This window comes from Dipodomys ordii, unplaced genomic scaffold (genome assembly GCF_000151885.1).
Source record: "Dipodomys ordii isolate 6190 unplaced genomic scaffold, Dord_2.0 Scaffold8, whole genome shotgun sequence".
NCBI classification, from domain to species: domain Eukaryota; kingdom Metazoa; phylum Chordata; class Mammalia; order Rodentia; family Heteromyidae; genus Dipodomys; species Dipodomys ordii.
In genome coordinates, this window is record NW_012267224.1 from 19,406,764 (window position 1) to 19,431,578 (window position 24,815).

Genomic DNA, 24,815 nt, shown 5'->3' on the forward strand with positions numbered 1-24,815 from the left:
CCCTCTACAGACTTCAAACCCCACAGGGACTGCCTGCGTACCTCGTTAAGTCTTGTTCCCTGAACAAAGCTACTGAACACTCCAAGCTTCCCTGTGTCCATGAAATGTGAGAGGTGGAAATGAGGCGACATCACACAAGCACTTTGTGACCTGTGACGTGGAATCCAGCGCCAGCGACAGAGCAGCAGGATGGCGGGCCTCCACAGACAGATGTCCTGGGGGGACAAGGGACCCTGGGCTTCGGTGTCAGGAAACCTCCGCTGGGTGTGCAAGTACAAAGTCACTGGTACTTCACGTAGACTTCTCTCAGGTATGGTAGTTTATTAAAATGCATCACCAGAAGCTACACACACACAGCAGAGGGGAAGAGGAAAGCGCTCCTGGCAAGGGATTTTTTTTTGGTTTAACTTTAGGGTTTGGTTTTCTTTACTTTTGGGGGGCGGGGTGGTTCCGGTCCTGGAGCTAGAATTTAAGGTTTAGGAACTGTCCTTAAGGGTTTTTTGGCTTTTCCACTTGAGTCACGGCTCTCCTTTTGCAGTCCCATTACTCAGAAGGTAAAATTGGAAGATCTGAGTCTGAGGCCAGCCATGGATAAAGCCTAAGTCCATGTCTGCAAAAATAAGTCGAAGGCAAAAGGACTGGGGAGTGGCTCAAGTGGTAGAACACGGGAGCCTAGCCAACACAAGGCCCTGGGCTCAAACCCCAATACCCTTCATATAAATACACACACACACACACACACACACACACACACACAAACTACAGGTATAATATTAAATTATCTAGTAGTTACAAAAGACATATGTAATTAACAATATATTTTAACTTAACATTCCTACAATATTACTATTCCACGTACCCTCAGTATGAAGCCATTGAGATAGTTTACATTCTTGCTTTCTTACCGAGTCTTTGCAAGCTGGCACTTGTCTTACACTTCCAGTGCATCTCAGCGTGGATTGGCAACAGTGCACATTTGGCCAGCAGTTGTCTGACCAGAGTGCTGGGCTCGTCAGTGAGTATGAACTGCCCTTTTTCTCATCTCTGTCTCTGACTGTAGAATCTTTTCTGAGTGAGTCCTGGTATGGTCTCACGCCTGTAATCCTAGCTACACAGGAGGCTGAGATCTGAGGATCGCAGTTCAAAGCCAGCCTGGGCAGGAAAGTCTGTGAGACTCTTATCTCCAATGAACCACCAGAAAACTGGAAGTGAGGCTGTGGCTCAAAGTCGTAGAGCGCTCGCCTTGAGCAGAAGAGCTCAGGGACAGCGCCCAGGCCCTGAGCCGCCTCTGTCTCTCTCATGTCTCAGCATGGGGTGAATGGTCTTGCCACGTGCGGCTGCCATCAAGACTGCCTGGACACAGGTCCAAAAGCAAGAAGGTCAAGAAAAGGATGAACTAAAACTTCCAAATAAATCGTCTGAGTCCAAATACATCTTTCCTCTTTTAGAGTTGTCTGAGGTGCTTAGTCACAGTAGCAGAAAGCCAACCACACATAGTTGCCTCATGAGCATTCATGGGATACCTGAATGGGCTTGAAGGCTTAGCTGGAGAGCTAGTGAACCTAGCTTATTTCTGATCATCAGTATTGTCTGAGAATAACGTAAAAGCAAGCCTAAATGTTATAAAGAGACACTTCAAAATCCATGAGTTAAAACCTAAATGAATTGAAATGAGTCACTTCTCTTCCTCCACATTCATAATATTGAATAAGAATGTTAACCTTTTAGGAGTTCCTAGTAGGTTTGTACCATGACAAAACAAAGAAAATTGGCATTAACTGTGTTTATTACAATACCTAGAATTATGCTGCCTACTGAACGTATTACTGTGGTACTAAAGAATAAAACCTAGATCCTCTGCAAAGTTCATTTCAGCCTGTTTACACGTCCCCTTACACACAGCTCAAATAAGCAGGCTTTAAAAAAGTTTATTACAGCAATATTCTTAACATTTCTGGCATTAGGTATTGTATGTTAGAGCTTATAAAAAGTTTCTCAAGGGGCTGGGAAGGTGGCTCAGTGGTAGAGCGCTTGCCTTGCATGCATGAGGCCCTGGGTTCGATTCCTCAGCACCACATAAGCAAAAAGAAAAAAGCCGGAGGTGGCGCTGTGGCTCAAGTGGTAGAGTGCTAGCCTTGAGCCGAAGAGCTGAGGGACAGCGCCCAGGCCCAGAGTTCAGGCCCCATGACCGGACCCAAAATAAATAAATAAATAAATAAAAAATAAAAAGTTTCTCAAGAACTTTAATAATGATCACTAATATGATTATGATAATTATATTACATGGTAGATATATTGTAGTATCTGCACACACATACAGTGCATATGTCTACATACATATATAAAATATTTGATGTATTATAGCATACATAAATATTAGAGCATTTGTTGAGTATTTCTCATGTTCTAAAAATGATCAGTGTTTCACATTTTATCTCATTAAGGCTTTAAAACAATGTTAATAGTGACTTGCTTGCAGTGAATACACAAAGTAGCCTGCCTTAAAGTTCTGATCTGCTTGATTTTCAAGTCTGGAATCATGTTCAGTTAGTCCCCCCTTGCTGCTCAAACCCTTCCCCTCATGCCCCCACATCGAATCCAAGACTCCGCAAATGCTAGGCAAGTGTTCCACCACTAAGCCACCTTCCCAGCTCCCATGCCTCATTTTTGTAGATAAAAATATTAAGCCAGACTCAAACAAATGGTAAATCACCGCTGGGCACTGATGGCTCACGCCTGTAATCCTAGCTACTCAGGAGGCTGAGGTCTGAGGATTGTGGTTGGAAGTTAGCCGAGGCAGGAAAGTCTTTGAGACTCTTATCTCCAATTAACCACCAAAAAGCTAAAGTGAAGCTGTGGTTTGAGTGGTAGATTGTTAACCTTGGGCAAAAAAGTTCAAGAACAATGTCTAGGCTCTGAGTTCAAGTCTGAGGACCAACACACACACACACACACACACACACACACACACACACACACACACACACAATTATAAGTTATTTAAGAACACAAAGGTAGTCAGTGGCACAGGTATATTTCCTGGTCCTAGGGCCAGGTGGTAACATGCCTGTAATCCCAGCTACTTGGTAAACTGAGAATGAAGGATCTCAAGTTGAAGGCCAACTCAGGGAACCTAAAGAAGCCTCATTTCAAAAAGGAACAAAAAAATTGAAATATGTGTCTGACCACCACAGAGAGAAAATGGATGTGTTGAGTTTTGTCTACTTTGCTATCATTGGCAGTGTCATGGTTAATGGGAAGGCGCGATGGAGCACTAAGCAAGCGAGGCACATAATCTAGGGCCAGATTCCAGGCTCAAACTGAATGAATGAAGTGAACCATGCATTATCTGTGAACGTGATTACTGAGTCACTGTTACTGTGGCACAGCACACTGTAGGGGCTCCATGGAAGAGCCCAGACAGCCCTGGCTGGAGCCGGGAAATGTGACAGGAAGAGAGGAGATCTCTCTTCCAGCCTCCAAAGGCCCCGTCCCACACCACCTCTGTACCTTCCAGCTCCCAGCATGTGAATGGCTGGGGCTAGAGGCCTAGGAGTGTCTCAGCCCTGCCTTGGGCGTTTACAGGGTTGACCTGTGGTTTACCTCTGGAAACAGCAGGTGCCCTGTCCATCTCCTTAAGCTCTAGCAGCACTTTGAACAACGGCCTCCTCAGTCCTGGACACCCTCTGTTCCATTTAAGTCTCTTTTTATTGAAGTCAGTTGAGTGCCGTCTCATCTGCATTAAGCGTTTTGAACTACTCATGGCTACAGGTAAGTTTTTCTGCCACCTGAGCACAGAACGTCCATCTCCCATGTCCTGTCATTCCAAGTGTGTGTGTGTGTGTGCACGCACGCGCTATTTCTGGGGCTTGAACTCAGGGCCTACTCACTGTCCCTGAGCTTTTGTGCTCAAGGCTAGTGGTCTTCCATCTGAACTACAACTACAACTCTGGCTTTTTGGTGGTTCCTTGGAGATCAGTCTCTTGGTCTCTCCTGCCCAGGCTGGCTTCAAACCACAATCCTCAGATCTCAGCCTCCTGAGTAGCTAGGATTATAGGTGTGAGCCACTGGTGCCTGGCTTCATTTTGTTTTAACTTTGAGGTTCACGATTAATTTTTGAACAGCAAACTATTAAAAGAAGCGAAAACTAGAACACAACAGTAAAATGCAAACTATGGAACTATGGTACAGAGATTCTAGTGCAAGTGACTGATGTGATTGACAACCAATTGTGAGGCCAGCTGCAGAGCGTCCCTACACAGACATCTGAAATTGCTCCTAGAACTCCCCTTGCTGGCCAAGGTGAAGAGTAACACACACACACACACACACACACACACACATACACACACACACACACACACACACACCCTAAGCTGCCCACTTCCTGTTCTCTCCGATACCTCTCTCACTTCATGTCCAAATATTTCACGATCAGAATAAACAAACGAAGAGGGTAAGGTGTAACTCAATGACAAAGTGCTTGCCAAGCATGCACAGGGCCCTTGTTCAATTCCCAGCAATGTACAAAGAAAAAAGATTTTAAAAAATACAAAGATGAAATAAAATTGATAGTTATTTTCTGGTTGATTTTGTCGGGGGGGGCAGCAATGGGCTACTCGAGTGGAGAAGGCAAGGCGTTCACTCATGATCAGGATGAAGATCCTCTTACAAAAATGACTCATAAACAATGCCAGAAGTTCCCTGGGGAGACCCATGTCCACAGCACCACAGAGTCCAGATGTTACACGGTAGTGGGTGATAGTGACTTATATTTGTTGAATCTGGCAGTGATCGAGATGATTTATGCATGCAAGAATGCCATCAATCTAGTTATCTCATTGGGATGACACTTCTAATTCAGAAAGAAAATTCCTGGTACTGATTCATACTGAGAAATGAAGTCATTGGCACCACACTCAATTCACTTAATCTGGTGGGAGAGTGACAAGAGGAATGTAGTCCGTGAATCTCTGACAGGTATAGTCACGAGGTGGGGGGGGGGTAGGCAGGGGGAGAGATATAAGTAGAAAGCTATAAAAACTTGTTCTCATTTGAAGTTCATATGCCCTGGAGTCTCATACTATTTTTTTTGTGATAGTACCCGGGCTTGAACTCAGGACCGGATGCTGTCCCTTAGCTTTTATACTCAAGGGTGGCACTCTACCATTTGAGCCACACCTCTATTTCCATCTTTTTGACAGTTAATAGGAAATAAGTCTCTGCCTGGGCTGGCTTTGAACTGCAATCCTCAGATCTAAGCCTCCTGAATAGCTAGGATTACAGCTGTGAACCACTGCTGCCCAGCCTGGAGTTTTGTCTTTTAACAGCAGATAGGTTCTTTCTTGTGGTTTTTCTCTCATGAAGTCTTTTTGTTGTTGCTGTTGTTGTAGGGCTTGAACTCTGGGCCTGGGTGCTGCCCCTCAGCTCTTCAGCTCAAGATGAGTGCACCACCACTTGAGCCACAGCATCACTTTGTTTTCTGGTGGTTTATTGGAGATAAAGAGTCTCACGGACTTTCCTGCCCAGGCTGGCTTTGAACCATGATCCTCAGATCTCAGCCTCCTGAGTAGCTAGGATTATAGGCATGAGCCACTGGTGCTAGCTATGAACAGTCTTATCACTAGGTTACCTTCTGAGCGAACCTCACAGACAAATTCAGTATAATCTAAGAGTGATTTCCTGCTAATGATTTAACTGCTCAGAGAAATAAGCTTATTGAAGGGCCGTTTTGAGTTTTACATGAACTCTTTGAAAATGCCTCTCCATGCTATTTAGTACTTTTATTGTCTCAATAATTCGTAAAATATTTTTGTGGCAAATTATATTTTCTGATGATGAGTAACTATGTTTTAGGAGACTCAGCATTATTCATTGGTGATGAGGAATATTTAGCTAAAATCATTCTTACTAAGATAAGCTTATTGCTGCTTAATTTTATTTAGACTGTGTGGCTAATGATTGTATGTTCTTCCGATGACATTGGCCATTAAACATTTCTAAAGCATGATGTCTAAAATAAATAATGACAATGCTATGCTCATTGATGGACAGACCAGGTAGACATTGGCTTAGATGGAGGAACTTGGACCAGGAGGCCATCTTCTAAAAATGACTAAAATGAGATCCCAGCTGCAGAAGTGAAACCAGATTAGCTAGAAATTCTGATGTCTATGCCCATTCCTGTGGTGCAAATATTCCTCCTGTGGTCAAATTGCAACTCTGATTGTGATGTTAACTGTGGGTTCCTGTGAGCTCACAGAGCTGGCCCAGCATGCATTGCACGAAGCCCAGCCTTCTATGCTTCCAAAGCATTCTCCTCCCCTTTCCCCATTCGAGCAGGCGCTTCCTGCCCCAGCCCGCATCTTGTCCTGTCAATTAAATCTTTGCTGCCCTTTAACTTCTCTTTATTGTCTCACTTCCTTATCATTTAACTTAGTAAATATTGGCTCACGTTTTAATTTGTCTTAAGTGAATTCCATTTAACTCTACCTTTATCACCAGTGCTGTCACAAATCCTTTCTTTCTTTCTTTCTTTCTTTCTTCCTTCCTTCCTTCCTTCCTTTCTTTCTTTTTCTTCTTTTATAGGTCGTGGGGCCTGAACCCTGGGCCTAGGCACTGTCCCTCAGCTCTTCAGCTAAGGCTAGCACTCTACCACTTGAGCCACAGCACCGCTTGCAGCTTTTTTCTGCTTATGTGGTGCTGAGGAATCGAACCCAGTGCCTCATTCATGTGAGGCAAGTACTCTACCCAGCCAACTTCCCAGCCCTCTAGGTTGATTTCTATGTTAGTCAGCTTTCTAGCCCTGTACCAAATACCTGAGAGAAGCACGGGAAGGTTTACCTTGGCTCCTGGATTTGGGGGTTTCAGTCGCTGGTGGCCTTGCCTGTGATGTCACAGTACATGTGGCTCCGGTGTGTGGAGAAGAGCTGTGCACCTCCTGGTACAAGGAAGGAAAAAGGAACAACAATGGGCTACAGTCCCAATATTCCCTTCAAGAGCCCTACCCTTTCTCCCCCCCCCATCCCCTTCCCTGCCCCACCCCCAATAAACTAACTTCCTCTCACAGTGCCACCTCTGGTCTTTTTTGTAGTTTTTTGGAGATAAGAGTCTCAGATTTTCCTGCCTGGGGTTGGCTTTGAACCATGATCCTCAGATCTCAGCCTCTTGAGTAGCTAGTGTGAGCTGCAGAAGCCTGGCATGGGGGGAGAAAGTCTTTTAAACACATGGGCAGGGGCTGGGAAGGTGGCTCAGTGGTAGAGTGCTTGCCTTGCATGCCTGAGGCCCTGGGTTCCATTCCTCAGCACCACATAAGAAGAAAAGGCCCGAAGTCGGAGCTGTGGCTCAAGTGGTAGAGCGCTAGCCTTGAGCTGAAGAGCTGAGGGACAGCACTCAGGCCCAGAGTTCAGGCCCTATAACTGGCAAAAACAAAAACAAACCACATAAACACATGGGCATTTGGGGGCTTTTCAGATCCACATTGGAGCAGTGGCTTACTGTGGTGGGTTCCAGGCCAACCCTTATGCCAAGCTTCTGGTGTGTTCCACCCACTGTCTACAGGTCATGTTTGTTTAGACACCATTGGAAACACCTCTGGCCTAGAATTCCTAAAATTGAAATGTTCCCAAATCTCCCCTTCTTGCTCCCAGCATAGTGACAGCCCCAAGTAGTGCATGCTAGATTTTGGGGCAGTCCTTGACTCTTGCATAGTATCTCATTTCAATGGATTACTAAGTCCTCCTGATTCAGCCTCTCCGGTACCTCTTCCCTGCACAAAGCTTTGACATTCCTGTCAAAGGCATCAGCACTGTACTTCAAAATTCTACCCCAAGGAATCTGGCCTTTATGGCCATGATGGAGAAAGTATTTTAGTGAAGTGTGCAGTTTGAATGTCTGCATAAGCAGATGAAATTCAGACTCATGGGGTTGATGCTTTTCATAGAACAGAAGTGCCTTCCCTTCCCTTCGGCAGCCCTGGCATCCTAGCAGTAGACACTGTATAGAATGAAGCTTTTGACACAATTGTTAGGTGTTTCTTGGGTACCTAGTGGCAAGAGTTGACACCTAAGCTATGTATGTAGTTTAAGTAGTACTCTTGACTTCTGCTGATTTCTGACAAACTGAAAATGCCAGCAGGAAGCTTAATGACCCTGGCTGCTATGGGCTGGCCTGCGTTGATTCTCACCTTTCAGCGTGTGCACTGTTCCAATCAAGGATATCTTCAAAGAAGAGTGGGAGGGCTGTCAGGTCACAAATAGAACACAAATGAAAACTGACAAAAGTTCTGCCCTTCATAGGAATAGGGTATGAAATGGAACTTACTTAAAATCATTCAAACTCTTGGACATATGTTGAGAAATACTGTCAGTTTACTGTTGTGTTTCAAGTCTCTATTTGTGACAGTTGGATCACACACGTCATATAACTCACAGTCACTTGTGTCACGTATGTCATTTAGGTTGAATACATTTTCGTTTTCTCTATTTTAGATATAGGGGTTTGAACTCAGGACTCCTTTCTTGCTTCACTGGCACAACTTGAGCCACATCCTTGGCACAGCTTTTTGCTGATAACTTTGGAGATGAAATCTCAGAATTTTCTACCTGGACTGGCTTTTTAATTTTCTTTTTTCTTTTTTGCCAGTCCTGGGACTTGAACTCAGAGCCTGGGCACTGTAGCACTCTACCACTTGAGCCACAGCACCACTTCCAGCTTTTTCTGTTTATATGGTACTGAGGACTTGAACCCAGGACTTCATGCATGCTAGGCAAGCACTCTACCAGTAAGCCATGTGTGTCGCATGTGTCAATTACATGTCACACATCACATAAATGTCATTTGTAGTTGATATGCCAGTTGTGTCACTTGCAACATGTGTCAATTATGTGAGCATCATTTGCAATGAGCATGTAGATTATGACATGTATGTCATATGTGAAATGAATGTTGGTTTTGATATGCCATTTGTGATAGGTATACCAAATGTGACATAATGTCTATATTGTGTCAGTCTTGACATGTGTGTCATTTGTGACATGAGTTGAGTTTGACATGTGTTGACCTTGACATGTTGTCATTTATGATGTGTATCAATTTGACACATTACTTGCAGCATGTTTTGTGACATGTGTGTCAATCTTGACATGCATGTTTGTTGTGACATGGGTACATTTTGGTATATTATTTGTGTCATGTGTCTATCTCGAATTGCTCCATTTGATATGTGCAGATTGTAACATGTATATTTATGTCAGAAATGACACGCCTGTCAAAAACGACACAATCGACACATGCCAGAAATGAAATGTCAAAATCAACACACATGTCTGAAGTGGCACACAGGTCAAAAACAATGTGCATGCCAGAAAGGGAAATGGCACACATGACAGAAATGACATACATGTCAGAAATGACATACATGACAAAATCGACACCGACATCAGAACCGACACGCCAGAAGCAGCACACGTCGAAATCAACACATATGTCAGAAATGGCACACCTGTCAAAATCAACATCTATGTCAGAATGCCACGTGTGTTAAGTGACAAATATGTCAGAAATGACACACATCTAAATCCACACACATCAGAAACAGCAAACATGTCAAAGATTGACATGCATGTTGAAATCAATACTCTTGTCAGAAGTGACACACATGTCAAAATTGACACATGCCAGAAGTGGCACACATGTCAAAATAGACACCCCTATCATATATGACATCAAAATGGACACACAATAAAATTGGCACGTAAAATCAATACATGTAACACATAACACATCAAATCAATACATGTTACATATCACAATGACACCACAAAGGACACGTCAAAAATATAAAACAGTAAAAGCCATATACGACAGACCAATAGCCAATATTATACTTAATGGGGAAAAACTACAACCAATTCTCCTAAAATCAAGAACAAGGGAAGGATGCCCACTGTCTCCACTCCTCTTCAATATAGTCCTGGAACCCTTAGCCAGGGCAATAAGGCAAGAAAAAGACATTAAAGGGAAAGAAGTTAAACTATCCCTTTTTGCAGATGATATACTATACCTTCACGATCCCAAAAACTCCATCCCCAAACTCTTAGAAAATATAAATCACTTCGGCAAAGTAGCAGGATACAAAATCAACCCACAAAAATCAGTCGCCTTCCTGTACACTGACAATGTACAAGCAGAGAGGGAAATAAAGGAAGCAACCCCATTCACAATAACCCCCCCAATAAAATATTTAGGAATTAACCTAACCAAAGATGTAAAAGAACTATTTAATGAAAACTATAAAAACTTAAAGAAATTACAGAAGACACCAGGAAATGGAAAGAGACCTTCCATGCTCTTGGATAAACAGACTTAATATAATGAAAATGGCAATATTGCCAAAATTAATATACAAATTCAATGCAATTCCTATTAAAATCCTAGTGGTGTACATTTCTGAAATACAGAAAACAGTCCAAGAATTTATATGGAACAACAAAAGACCTAGAATAGCCAAAACAATTCTAGGGGATAAAGACAATATGGGAGGGCTATCCATGCCGAACTTCAAACTCTACTACAGAGCTATAATAACAAAGACAGCATGGTACTGGCACAAAAGCAGTCCCGAAGACCAATGGAACAGAATAGAAGATCCAGAAATAAATCCACATGCCTACAGTCAGCTGATATTTGACAAAGGAGCCAAAAACATGCAGTGGAAGAAACACAGCCTCTTCAACCGTTGGTGCTGGGAAAACTGGGCGGCCACATGCAGGCAACTAAAAGTGGACCCCAGCCTATCACCATGCACCAACATCAACTCAAAATGGATTAAAGACCTTAACTTCAAACCTGCATCTCTGAAACTACTGCAAGACAGAGCAGGAGAGACACTTGAACTTATAGGCACAAGGCAGGAACTTCCTGAACAGAGTCCCAGGGTCACAACAAATTAGAGAAATTTGACAAATGGGACTACCTTAAAATAAAAAGCTTCTGCACAGATAAAGCTATCGCAACCAAGCTAGGAAGACAACCAACTAATTGGGAAAAAATATTTACCAGCAATATATCAGACAAGGGGTTAATATCCAGTATATACAGGGAACTCAAGAAACTAATCCCTCCCAAACCTAACAAACCAATTACTAAATGGGCAAGGGAACTAAAAAGAGACTTCTCAGAAGAAGAGATAAAAATGGCAAAGAAACACGTGAGGAAATGTTCACCATCCCTGGTTGCGAAGGAAATGCAAATAAAGACAACCCTGAGTTACCACCTTACCCCAGTCAGAATGTCCCACATCCTAAAGTCAGCCAATGACAAATGCTGGAGGGGATGTGAAGAAAGAGGAACCCTATTACACTGCTGGTGGGAATGTACACTTATACAACCACTTTGGAAAGCAGTCTGGAGGGTCCTCAGAAAGCTAAATATTGACCTCCCTTATGACCCAGTCATACCACTTCTAGGCATCTATCCTGAACAACAGGAACCAGTATACAAGGACACATGCATCTCCATATTTATTGCAGCATTGTTCACAATATCCCGGATATGGAAACAACCCAGCTGTCCCACCACAGATGAATGGATCCCAAAATTGTGGTATCTATGCACAATGGAATATTATGCAGCCATTAGAAAGGACAAAATAATGGCATTTGCAGGGAATGGATGGAGCTAGAAGAAATCATGTTGAGCGAGGTAAGCCAAAAGCAAAGAAACAAATGGCACATGGTCTCCCTGATAAGTGGATGTTAAATCCAAAATGTTAGGTGATACGACAAAATTAACAAGACTTAAGAAACAAAAGACTTCCACTCATCTGGTTGAATCACTACTAAATAACCCCATGCTGCTGATCACACATATGGTATATATGTGCACACCGGAGGGAAACCAGGAGGACAACACAGAACTAGAGGGAATCAGGGAAAAACATACAACAGCAGGACCCATCAGCTGTACTGGACACTGACCAAAATGAACTAAGCAGCTCAATGGCAGCAAAGGGAGGGAGGGAACAACTGGGAAAGAGGGAACAGCTGATGCTATGCAAAACAAAGGAATGTACATACCACCCCATGTGGAAGAAATAACTGTATCGCAAAGCTAATAGAACTCATAAATGTTATAGACTATGATAGACAATTTGCCCCATGAAAGTTAGAATGTGTTTGTGACTTTAAGCATCATTATGTAACCATTTAATCACAATAAAGAATTTGAAAAAAAAGAATAAAAATAAAAAGACCATTGTGCCCTAAATTCATATATATATATATAATATATATATCACAAATTACATAAGTCATGATTGAACACATCATAATGACATTTGTCACAATTGACATGAATGTCACAATTGACACACATGTCAAAATTGACAAGCATGTCAGAAATGACACATGGCAGAAATGACACATATGTTAGAGATGACAAACATGTCAAAATGGACACCCATGTCAGAAGCAACACACGAACTCAACATACATGCCAGGAATGACAAAACCAATGCACATGTCAAAACCAAAACACATGCCAGGAATGGCACGTATATCAGAAACAATACATGTCAGAAACGACACACGTGCCAAAGTCTGTACATGTCACACATAACACACCAAATTTACACAGTACATGTTGGCATGACACAATTGACAAACGTCAAAATTGACATGCATGGCATAAATGTCAGGCATACTGGAAATGGCACACATGCCGGAAATGGTGCACATGTCAAAATTGACATGGATGTCAGAAATGACACACACATTGGAAATGACACTCATGTTAGAAATGTCATGGTGCCAAAATTGACATGTCAAAACCAACACACATGTCAGGGCGACACGTGTCAAAACTGACAAGCACATCAGAAATGGTACATGGGTCAAAATTGACGCACATGCCAGAAATAACACATGTCCATATTGACACACATGTAAAAATTGACATGCAGGTCAAAACACACATGCCAGAAGTGACATGTCAGAAATGGCGCCCATGTCAGAATTGATGTGCATCACACATAGCACATCAAATGGATACATTAGATATCACAATGACACCACAAAGGCAGGTCAAAATATACACATTACAAATTACATACATCAATATTGACACACATCATAATGATATTTGTTACAATCGACATGTATGTTGCAACTGACTTGCATGTCAAAATCTATATAAATCATTTGACATGCATGTCATATTTTATATGCACTCCACAAATTATGAACACATAATCAACACACATGTTGCAATGATGTGATGTATATCACATGCCACAAATGACATACATTTCACGTGACACATCTCACAATCTGCATACATACCATAAACAGCATGCATGCTGATTCTGACATACATGTCACAAGTGATTTGCGTGTCAATGCAATGCCCGGTCCATCGATATGCATATCACATGTGACATATATGTTATGCATATCTGGGCCTCAAGAAATAGTTTTTTTCTAAGCATGGGTTCCATAACTTTTCCTTTCAGACTGCTGATTATTATAGGACAAAAGAGCTAGGAAAATTCTCTAATGCAAAGAATTGCTTAACAGCTTAGTGGATTATCAAAATCCCTTTCTGTAATTGCTTTCCTTGATGCTGAATAGTATGTTACTTTCGTTTTTTGTAATAATTTGAATTATTGGGACTTAGATGTCTGGCTTCTAAATATCTGTTGACTAGGCTGATGAGTTTGTCCCTTTGTGGAACTCTATCGCAGGTTTTGCACAAACACAAATTTGGTGCAGAAGGAACATTAAATGGAACACTCGGTACTGCAATTCTGTGAGTCTGGACAAACTACAAGGGGCTAACATTTAGTCCGTTGTCCATAATTGCTTCAGATACATTAGTCTTGTTTCCTTAATCAGCTTTCAAGCAAAGCTTGTGTTCAGTTCTCCCATAAGCCCTGTGGAACCTGGTATAATGTTGTATTACAGGAGATAATCTCTTAGAACACTCATTGAATCCTTTTCAAAATGGTAATGGTTTAATAAATACTAGCTAATATGGTTAGGAAAGTTATTTCCCACTTGACAAATTTTGTTGGCACCACCAACAATTTTCTTTCCTTCTAATCTTCAAATTGCAACTTTATTTTTCCCCTCTTTGTTTTTTTTAATAATAAAGAACTAGCCAGGTTATAGTGGTACATGTCTATAATCCTAGCTACAGTAGAGACAGAGATAGAGAATCATCTTTTGAGGCTATTCTGGGAAAAGCTAGGTAGACCCTGTCTCTGGGCAACAAACAAACCAAAGGACTGGGGCTATGGCTTAAATGGTAAAGCACTTGCTTAGCATGTATGAGGCTCTAGATTCAATCTCCAGTACTGGAAAAAAATACAATTTATACTTAAATTTTAAGTCTCTTAGATATTTGCTATATAGCCACATTATAAAGAGTTACTAATGTCAGCTTTATGTTATAGAACAGAAAAAGAAATTCTATTTGTTTATATGGGTTACATAGACCACAGCATTCACGGGCATTTTTTGCCCATCCTGGGGCTTGAACTCTGGGCCTGAGTGCTGTTCCTGAGATTCTTTATTTGCTCAAGGTTAGTACTCTACCACAGTTCCACTTCTGGCTTTTTCTGAGTAGTCTCACGGACTTTCCTGCCAGGGCTGGCTTTAAACTGTGATCCTCAGCTCTCAGCCTCCTGAGTAGCTGGGATTATACATGTGAGCCACTGGCACCTGACAATCTTTTTTATTGCAATATAATTTATATGCCATAAGGCCTTTTTGAAGTATGCCATTTGGTCATTTTAAGCATGTTAAGATTTCAGAAAGCTATTTTTTACATTGAGTCAAAATCTCTCTTTGATATTATTTGTTCATCTGCCTCTTCATTATACACATTTATGGGATACAGTATAAGAATTTGATATGTGTACAGAAGATCTAATAATGGAATGAGGGCAGTTCGCATTTCCATCTCCAACACTTGGCATTGTTATTAACATGCGATGCCTACCGTGAACCGGCAGCTGGCAGAAGCACTCTTGGTGTGTCCCCCACTTTATATTGATGGAGCTCGATGGCAATAACCTCACGGCAAGATTTCGCCCTAGTCCTGCCATGGACTAGGTCTCGCTGAGCTCTGTAACAGTCAAGCTTTCCATTGTGTGAGTATGCCCTGTTTCTTTGTCATGATATCTATCTACTGTCTCTAAATATTATTTATGAGACTAATCTAAGGCCTAGATGAAAAGTTCCTTCTTCCAAAGAAGATGTGAATAATAGTAATTATTATTTATAAGCCTTATGAGATCTCAGCTATCCGTGGGTCTCCCTTTTTGTCGGGGTACAGGCCTTGGGGCTCCCAGCTTATCAAGGGGAGGTCCACTTGTCACCTTTAGCATCTTCTCTACATGCTGTGCTTTCCCTTAGGACCTCGTGTGGGGTCAGGTTGTTCCCCGGAAGCCCGCATTTGCTGGAATCAATGCCCAGAGTGCAAGAGCAAACCTGTACCTGACCACTTCCCCCCTGAGCTTCAAGTTTGCTCTGTCAGTTCTTTTTTCAGCTCTCTGAAGCTTCTGACAAGCTAAGACACACAGGGAGATCCTCAGACTTTAGGGAGTATTTAGGAGTTGGTAATGGCGATTCCCAGCTATAGCATACCATGTGCGCATCCGTGGAAGATGGGAAGGGAAACCTAAAGAAGGATTGCACTGGGCTGGGAAGGTGGCTCAGTGGTAGAGCGCTTGCCTTGCATGCCTGAGGCCCTGGGTTCGATTCCTCAGCACCACATAAGCAAAAAGAAAAAAGCCGGAAGTGGCGCTGTGGCTCAAGTGGTAGAGCGCTAGCCTTGAGCTGAAGAGCTGAGGGACAGCGCCCAGGCCCAGAGTTCAGGCTCCACGACCGGACCCCCCCACCCCCCAAAAAAAGAAGGATTGCACTCATTGCTTTGAAACCATCATCCCTGGCTGTAAGAATCAGCACTGGGGTGTTGAGTTGCACGCGTATGTGCGACAGGCTGGTGGAAGTACTGTGACCTAAAGTTCCAATGGCCTTGGTGTAAGGCTGGTTCTAGAACTCTCCTGTGACAGATGCTGTCCTCAGATCTCATACATACATGAGATCTCTTCTCATGGACTCATCGTTCATTCATCTGTGAAAGGGCCGCACAGACATCTGACAATTGCCACACGTTGGAACGCTAGTCTTGTTATCTTTTATCCAGCATTTCTTTTTACTCTGGGAATACTGATCTAAACAACTGAGTCCACCATTCCAAGAACATACAAATCCATCTGCACCTATTCTAACTCTTGGAGAAGAAAATAGAACCAGAGGAGAAATCCAGCTGAGTGTAAAAGAGCCTTGCAGGCCTTGGCTCTCAGAGCCGCCATGTCAGGCCTCCTCCCCCACCCACCCCCACTCTCCTCCCCCACATGGAGAGTAAGCATGTGCCACAGGAGCCGCCGTGTCACCTCACCTGTGCCTGCTCACTCCTGCTGGGCGAAGGAGAGGAACGGGGTAGGTATGGAAAGCTGGCCCCAAACAGCCGGCTGCTACTCAGCGCCGCCTGTGTCAGTAGTATTCAGTGGGAGATGTTGACCCAACTATGTCCTCGGTCCTCGCAATCACTGTCCGGCGATAGGGAGAATATAGAAGTCAGTCATTGGAGCTCAGATTCAATCCTATGAAACCAGAATTTATTGAGCAGCTGCTAAGAGCCTGATGCCTAGTACTAGAACCTTAGTATTAGAGCTTTACTACTGAACTACTTAACTACTAAGAGCCTTGGATACAAGTTGTATTGAGCAGCTACTAAGAGACTCTGTGTGTGTGTGTGTGTGTGTGTGTGTGTGCGCGCGTGTGTATACAGCTGCAGCCTAGGGGTGGCCAGAAGCTAGCTTGGCGCTCACAGCTAAGTTTAGCCCATCTCCTGCTGAACATAATCACAGAATATGAGCTCCAGTCAGAGTCACGCCGAGATCATGAGAAAAAGAGAAAAACAAGGCCATGTCATAATTTTGTCTAAGCGAAGATAGAAACAAGGTCATTGTGCAACTCATGAAATACCAAAGAGCTCTTCTTCCAGCTAATACAAGTCATTGGTGATTCACTACTTACAGCCCAGCTTGCCTACTCTTCCCCACCGAGTCCTGGGCATAGCTCACTCCTGTGGTCTGAGAGCATTCGATCCACAGTAAACCCCATGTCCTCGCATGATCCCACAAGCCTTCCAACCCGGGTCTGAATCCAACAACAGGAGCTCAGCTCCCTCCTGCCCACAAGTCCCAAACTTTGCCCAGGTTTTGCAGCACAATGACAAAAAACAAAAAACCAACTGGTTCGGCCACAAGTTTGCTCTGGTGTGTTCAGGGCAGAAGCACTGCCATTTCAAACGGCATCAGTCTGAATTTGCAGATGACCTAAAGATTAATTTAATGCATAACTACAGATGAAAAGACAAAGCTAGAACTGGAGCAAAGGCCCTTTGAATGCTTCTGCCTAGGAAGACAGGGAGGGAAAGACAAAAGATGTCCCCAACCAAACATACGACCTCACCAGTTGAAATGACGCTTTCAGAGAACATCTCCACCTTGTAATGTTTACAATACACATCTTGAGCCAAACTTTGCAATCAGGGGAAATTATTCAGATGCAATTTTATTTGTTCTAGAGGAAAATCTGCTCTACCATAGGAGAAATCCATTACAGTGACCAGGTTCATGTTTCTCCTGGTAGGTTTTGGCTGAAGGGGATTTAAGCCACTAAAAACCACAGCTAGCCGAGCACTGATGGCTCACACCTGTTACTCTAGCTACCCAGGTGAGTGAGATCAGAACATCGTGGCTTGAAGTCAGCCCAGGCAGAAAAGTCCATGTGACTCTTCAATTAACTACCAAAAATGCCAGAGTGGAGCTGTGGCTCAAGTGTAAGAATGCTAGCCTTGAGCAAAATAAAGCTCAGGGACTGCTGGGTGACAGTGGCTCACACCTGTAATCCTAGCTACTCAGGAGGCTGAGATCTGAGGATCATGATTTGAAGCCAGCCTGGGCAGGAGAGTCTGTGAGACTCTTATCTCCAATTAGCCCCCAGAAAACTGGAAGTGGTGCTGTGGCTCAAAGTGGTAGAGCTCTAGCCTTGAGTGATAAAGCTCAGGGACAGCGCCTAGGCCTGGGGTTCAAGTCCCAGCACAGGCACCAAAAACAAGTAACAAAAGACAGCTATAAACAAACCATGGAGAGACAACCCTACTGCATCCTCTCCTCTCTCAGCAATGGTGGATGAGGAACTCTGAGACTTGGACTCCTCTGTACCTGAACTTTAGTGACCTGAAAGACATGAGTGGGAGATGACTCACTGAATAGCACCTTCCATCTAAAAAAAAATAAAAATAAAGCCATGTGAATAAGTTAGTAAAGCAAAATAGAAATTAAAATGCATAAGCTTAGCATGGTAGTTACACACCTGTAATCCCAGAATTTGGGCTTATGAATCTGAGAGCAAGAACTTTAGAGTTCATACGTAGTGAGATAATAGCAGGACACTGCCTCAAGAAAAAGATAAGAAAAGTATTGACTTAAGGGTGTAGTTTGATGGTTGAGCACCTGTCCCAGTGGGTTTAATCTCCAGAATAAGAAAAAAAAAGACCAACAGTAGCAACAAAACAATAAAATAAGTGACAAGAGTGCATGCCTGCGCCGGAAAATAATAAAAGGTATAAGTGACAAGAGTGCATGCCTGCGCCGGGCGCTGGTGGCTCACGCCTGTAATCCTAGCTACTCAGGAGGCTGAGATCTGAGGATCGTGGTTCAAAGCCAGCCCGGGCAGGAGAGACCGTGAGACTCCTATCTCCAATAAACCACCAGAAAACCGGAAGTGGCGCTGTAGCTCAAGTGGTAGAGTGCTCGCCTTGAGCTGAAGAGCTGAGGGACAGCGCCCAGGCCCAGAGTTCAAGCCCCACGACTGACAAAAAAAAAAAGAGTGCATGCCTATAATCTCAGCAGTCAGGAGAATTTTGGAGTTTCAGGCCAGCCTGGGTTACATGATTACACAGTGCCATCCTATCTCAAAAAAAGTGAAGAATATAAGGGACAGCAGGCAAACCTTCATACTGAAGCAAGGTGAATGTTTCATTTTGTATTTAGCATAAGTAATCGTGTTATCTGGATTCCCACTGCAAAAAAAAATCTTAGTTCTAAGTCACATGAGTGTAATTCTAAACTTAAAACAAGTTAGTGTTGGCATATTAAGTAAATACTATAATGCTAAAAAAAAAAAAGTGATATGCTATGTAGTTGAAGTTCAGATTTAACTGGGCATCCTGTAAATTCTTTGGCAACTCTGTGTATCCGTTAAAATTCAGTTTATTGATTTACCAGTAGGTGGCTCTCCAAATCTAGTTTAAGTCAAAACAGAAAGCTCAAAACTAGTAACATCTCAAAGTTCTTGTTACTTGAAATGATTGATCAGTTTGGTCTGGTTTGTTCAGTTATATATTAAATATGCTTCCATTTCATATGGCTCTCCATGGTTTTTTAACTTTTTCCTATTTGTGGGTTATCATATAATAGTTCAATATATGAATACAATGTATAATGACCAAATCAGGGTAGTTAGCATTTCCATCTTTTTATCATTTCTGTACTCGGAGCCTCTGAGCGCCTCTCTTTTATTGTCAAATATATAATAGATTATTGTACGCTAAAGTCATCCACCTTCCCACCTGCTTTCCTCTCCATCTCCTTTCTTCTGATTTCATTCTCATTGACTATTCTTAGTCTTTGTTGAAATCTAGCTCTTACCATTTCCCTGACTTCATGCCCTTCAGCCCTAGTTTGAAATGAATCAAGAGCATCTAAAACTTGGGAGCCATAGTTCAAGAACCTTGATAAAAAAAAAAAAAAAAAAAAACCTTCATCTTATTGGCCTGCTGCCTTCCCCGCCATATCTCTGTTGAATCTTCACTATCTACGGTCTCTATTTTCCAGCTTCTAGAAAAGCACAAAAGCAATACTAGAAGGGTGCACAAGGCAATCAACTACTCCTATTATTTCCCAGATGGGTAGATAGTTAGCTGGCAGTGCTAGGGTTTGAACTCAATGTCTCGTGTTTATGAGGTAAGCATTCCCCCACATGAACCATTCCAACAACTACCTTTTTACATTGGGTATTTTTCTTTTTAGAAGTATGTCAAACTGCATGACTTACTCATTATTCAATCATTTTAGTCACTTATTACTGTTGAAAAATACAGAAAGTTCTATCAAAGGATGAGCATTTTCTCTTGTATGTTTAAGACTTTAGTTAGAAATATATATGTAGAGTCATATATATATGTAGGGTCATATGCAGATATACACAAACTTATTAAAGTTTGGTCTATGCAGGGGAGGATTCCAGTGGCATAACTTCTTTGAACAACTCTAATTTAACAGCTTAAGGGGGGCAATGGAAGGGGGGGGAAGTCAATTGTTTTTTGAAAGCAAACCATAACAGGTACCAGATGTGTTAAACTAGTGAGACGTGGGCCAAGCCAGGCAGGTGTCTTCTTGGCAGACTTAACATTGCTGGTGTGATTCTAGAAATGACAGAGATATTACTGCATGTCAGAATTGCTGCCTCTGATGCCCGAGAGGGCAGATGTCCTCATACTCAATTACTGAGCACCTGAAATGCCACTCATGTAGCTGAAGCACTGAATTTCTAATTTTATTTTTAAGTAGTCACCAAAAGTGTCAGAATTTGTCACCTCTTTGAGAGGGAAAACACGAGTTTTAAAAAACCACCAGAGAGCTAGCCTTGAGAAGACAAGCTCAAGAACATAAAGCAACTATAAACCACTTCAAAGGACAGATGTGATGGTCCACACCTGTAATCCCAGCTACAACAGAGGCCTAGGCAGGATCATGGCGAGCGGCCAGCCTGGTAAAATGTGTAAGACACTGGAAAACATCTAAAGCAAAAGTACTGGGGGGTAAACATAGGGGAACGGCTCAAGCAGCAGGGCGTTTGCTTAGCAAGTATAGGCCTTGAGTCCTAACTCTACCTTTGCAAAATAAACACGCAAAAAAAACCAAACAACAACTTTGTGCTCGAAGATGCTTTACGTGCCATAATATAGCAGTCCTCCCCTCTCGCTCAAGACATGCTTGTTGAACAATAAGCCATCATATCTTCTGTGGGCACACGCGAGTACCAGTTCTCGGACTTGAACTCAGGGCTTCAAACTCTCCCATGGCTTTTTTTGCTCAAGACTGGCATTGTACCACTGAGCCACAGCTTCACTTCTGGTTTTCAGTTAATTGGAGGGAGGGGTCTCATGGACTTTTCTGCCTTGATCCTCAGATCTCAGCCTCCTGAGTGACTAGGATTACAGGCGTGGGCCATCCATCTTTATTGACTGGCTGTTTATCGTCTGTCGGAGTGTTTGTGTTGTCTGTGGTTTCAAGGAACGAGACCTGTCTGCTCAGCCCTCCTTCCTACGGGTTTCCGGTGACACAGAACAAGACGTAATTGACCACCGACGGCAGGGCGGAGTTCACTACGTACGCGAGGCTCCTCTCCTGTGCAACCCCTCCCGACCCCACTGGCTGTCCCACCAGGACGACGCCCCGATTTTCCGGGAGCCCAGCGATGTTCAGTGATGTTTGAAGGCCCCCAGAGGGGCCCTGCGAGGGCGCCACGCTGCCTGCGCCCACCGGGCTGGGGCCCTGCGCGCCCTGCTCGGGGCCTGGCTGCCCGTGGCGCTGCGCAGGACTCCCCGGCGCGGGATCGTGGGTCCCGACCCGCGCGTGTATTCGCTTATGCTTCGCCAGGCAGGACATGTAGGCGAAGGCCTTGCCGCACTGGTCGCAGGCGTACGGCCGCTCGCCGGTGTGCGTCCGCTGGTGGACCACCAGCTTGGGCTTGGTGGTGAAGGCCTTGCCGCACTCGCCGCAGCCGTAGGGCCGCTCGCCGGTGTGGATGCGCTGGTGCTTGATGAGGCCGGCCTTCTGCGAGCAGAACTTCCCGCAGCCGTCGCACATGAAGGGCGTGCGGCCCGTGTGCAGCCGCTGGTGCGCGATCAGGCACATCTTCTGGATGAAGGCCTTGCCGCACTCGCCGCACGCGTGGGGCCTCTCGCCCGTGTGGATCCGCTGGTGGATGATGAGGCTGCCCTTCTGGACGAAGCCCTTCCCGCACTCGCCGCACTTGTGGGGTCTCGAGCCCGTGTGCGTTTTCTCGTGGATGTCCAGCCGCGACTTGCGGAGAAAGGCTTTCCCACACTGGGCGCACGCGTACGGCTTCTCCCCGGTGTGCGTGCGCCGGTGCTCGGTGAGCATGAACTTCCGGGAGAAGGCGCGGTCGCACAGGTCGCAGCGGTAGGGTCTCTCCCCGGTGTGCACCACCCGGTGATCGCGCAGCCAGCACTTCCGGCTGAAGCCTTTCCCACACTCGGCACACACGTGCGGCTTCTTGGCTTTCTGACTTGTCTCGCGCGTGGGCCCGGCGGGGGGCGATCCCGCGCCGAGGGGTTTCCGGCTCGTGGAGACTTCGGTCTCGCCATTGGCCCGCCGAGAGGAAGCCCCAGCCGGGGACCCCGCACGGCTGTCCGGGGCAACGCGGGTGACGTCGGGCGGCGCGCTTTCCCCGCGGAGGTGAACGCCATCCGGACCGGTGTCCCGGCACGGAAGCCGCGCGGGACACGGCCCTGCCTCGCTCCCCTCGCCCCCCAGCCGCGCCGGCTTGGGCCCGCCACGATCGGCCGCGCCGGCGTCGGCCCGGCTGCCACGGTGCGGGTCCCCGCCCGCCGTCCACGGGCCTCCCCGGAGCAGCGTGGACAGGGCGCCTGGCCGGCCGGCCCCACCGCCCACGGCCAGCAGGCTGCGGTAGTTCTCCAGCATCACGTCCCGGTACAGGTCTTTCTGCGCGGGGCGCAGCAGCCGCCACTCCTCCCAGCTGAATACCACCGCCACGTCCTCCAGCGTCGGAGGCTCCGGGGCCTCGAGCATCGCGTCTCCCGCGCGGGGACAGCGCCCGTCTCGGTGACTTCTGCTGCGCAAGTCCGATCCGGCGGCCTCCTCCCTGAGGGGCTGCTGTGCTTCCGGGAAGGCAGGACCGACCTCCTCCGCCGCCGCGAGCACCCCAGTGCCGGAGCGAACCGGGACCTCTACGGCGGCCCGGGGGAGTCTAGAATCCTCGGGGCGGACGGACAGCCGCCTTGACCGGGTAATATGGCCGCTCCCGTACGGACGCCGACACATGGGGGCGGCCATGTTGGAAGCTTTCCGTACGGATGCCCCAGGGGCGTTTGGAGTCTCGGCGGTCCCCAGCGACTCCCCCGGAACACGAGCCGCGGGAATCGCCTCCTTCCCTGCACTTTCAGTCTTGCGGGGGAAGTGGACAGATTTCCAGATGCATAGGTTTTATAAGGCCGTTATGGAGCTGGCCAGAATTGCTTTAGCAATTTTCAACACTATGCCCTCAGCCTTTATTGTCGGCTAAAAAAATATCCAGTCCTGGGCAGAAAAGGGGAAGCGCGTGAACTGAATCCCAAAGAAAGGCTCTGGTGACAGTTGCTGGCAGGAAGCGGTTTTTAAACGAGTGCTGTATGAGTCAGGCCATTGCAGACTAGGGGGAAAGAGTGGAAAGGAGAAGTTCAAATTACCATCAGGGTTAAGGCTTTGGGGAAAATGAGTCACAGAGTCTAATAAATGTCTGGCCCGTGGGAAGGACAGAACTAGAGCAGAGTGCAAAAATATTAGGCTCAAGTGCCTTTCATTTTTGTGCCCATCCTGGGGCTTGAAGTCAAGCCCTGGCCACTGTCCCTGCGCTTTTTGCTCAAGGCTAGCACTCTACCACTTGAGTCACAGCGCCATGTCTGGCTTTTTCTGTACTGAGGAATCGAACCCAGGGCTTCATGCATGCTAGGCAAGCACTCTACTACTAAGCCACATTCCTAGCCTTTATTTATTTTATTTTATTGTAAAGATACTGGAACCGGGTTGAGCCAGATCATACTGGATTCAACCAGCTTGAGCCGGATCCAGCCAGATGAAACCGATTTAACCAGATCGGAACCGGATCAAGCCACTTTGAGCAGGATGGAACAGGATTAAACCGGATCGAACCGGTTTGAGCCGGATCAAGCCAGTTTGCGCCAGATGGAACCAGATCAAACCGGAAAAAGCGGGTTTGAGCCGGATCCAGCCAGATGGAGCCGGATCCAGCCAGATGGAGCCGGATCCAGCCAGATGGAGCCGGACGAGCTGGATTAAGCCGGTTTGAGCCAGATCCAGCCAGGTGGAACCGGATTGAACCCGATCGGGCCAGATCGAACTGGATTATACCGGTTTTGAGCCGGATTGTACTGGATCAAACTGGATGGAGCCAGATCGAACTTGATGGAGCCAGATCGAACCATATCTAGCCGGGTTAAACCTGTCTGAGCTGGATCTATCTGGGTTGAACCGGATGGAGCTGGATTAAACCGATCTAGCAGGATTGAACCAGATGGAACCCAGAGCTGGATGGAACCGGCTCAAGCTGGATTAAACAAGATTAAACCAGTATGAGCCGGACTGAGCCAGATTGAACTGGCTCGAGCCAGATTAAACCAGTTTTGAGCCAGATTAAACTGGATTGAGAGGATGGAAGGAGGGAGGGAGGAAGGAAGGAATTATATCAACCACAAGTACATTTCATATACTTTTTACATTTCTAATACCCATAGAAATAGGTAACTTTTTTTTGGGGGGGTCCAGTCGTGGGGCCTGAACTCTGGGCCTGGGCGCTGTCCCTCAGCTCTTCAGCTCAAGGCTAGCGCTCTACCACTTGAGCCACAGCGCCACT

The 24,815-nt window shown here is 45.2% G+C and overlaps 1 protein-coding gene across 1 annotated transcript; it reads right to left on the reverse strand.

Moving 5' to 3' along the window:
• Positions 1-21,436: 21,436 nt before the first annotated feature.
• Znf350 (zinc finger protein 350) lies at positions 21,437-23,053 on the reverse strand. The gene has a single exon (XM_013008909.1). It carries the CDS (start codon positions 22,973-22,975, stop codon positions 21,464-21,466), a length of 1,512 nt encoding a protein of 503 aa, XP_012864363.1. The 5' UTR covers positions 22,976-23,053; the 3' UTR covers positions 21,437-21,463.
• Between the last annotated feature and the right edge of the window lie 1,762 nt (positions 23,054-24,815).

Bases quoted from the DNA above. Each gene is read 5' to 3' on its own strand.
- Znf350 (XM_013008909.1), bottom strand. From the start codon at position 22,975: ATGCTCGAGGCCCCGGAGCCTCCGACGCTGGAGGACGTGGCGGTGGTA.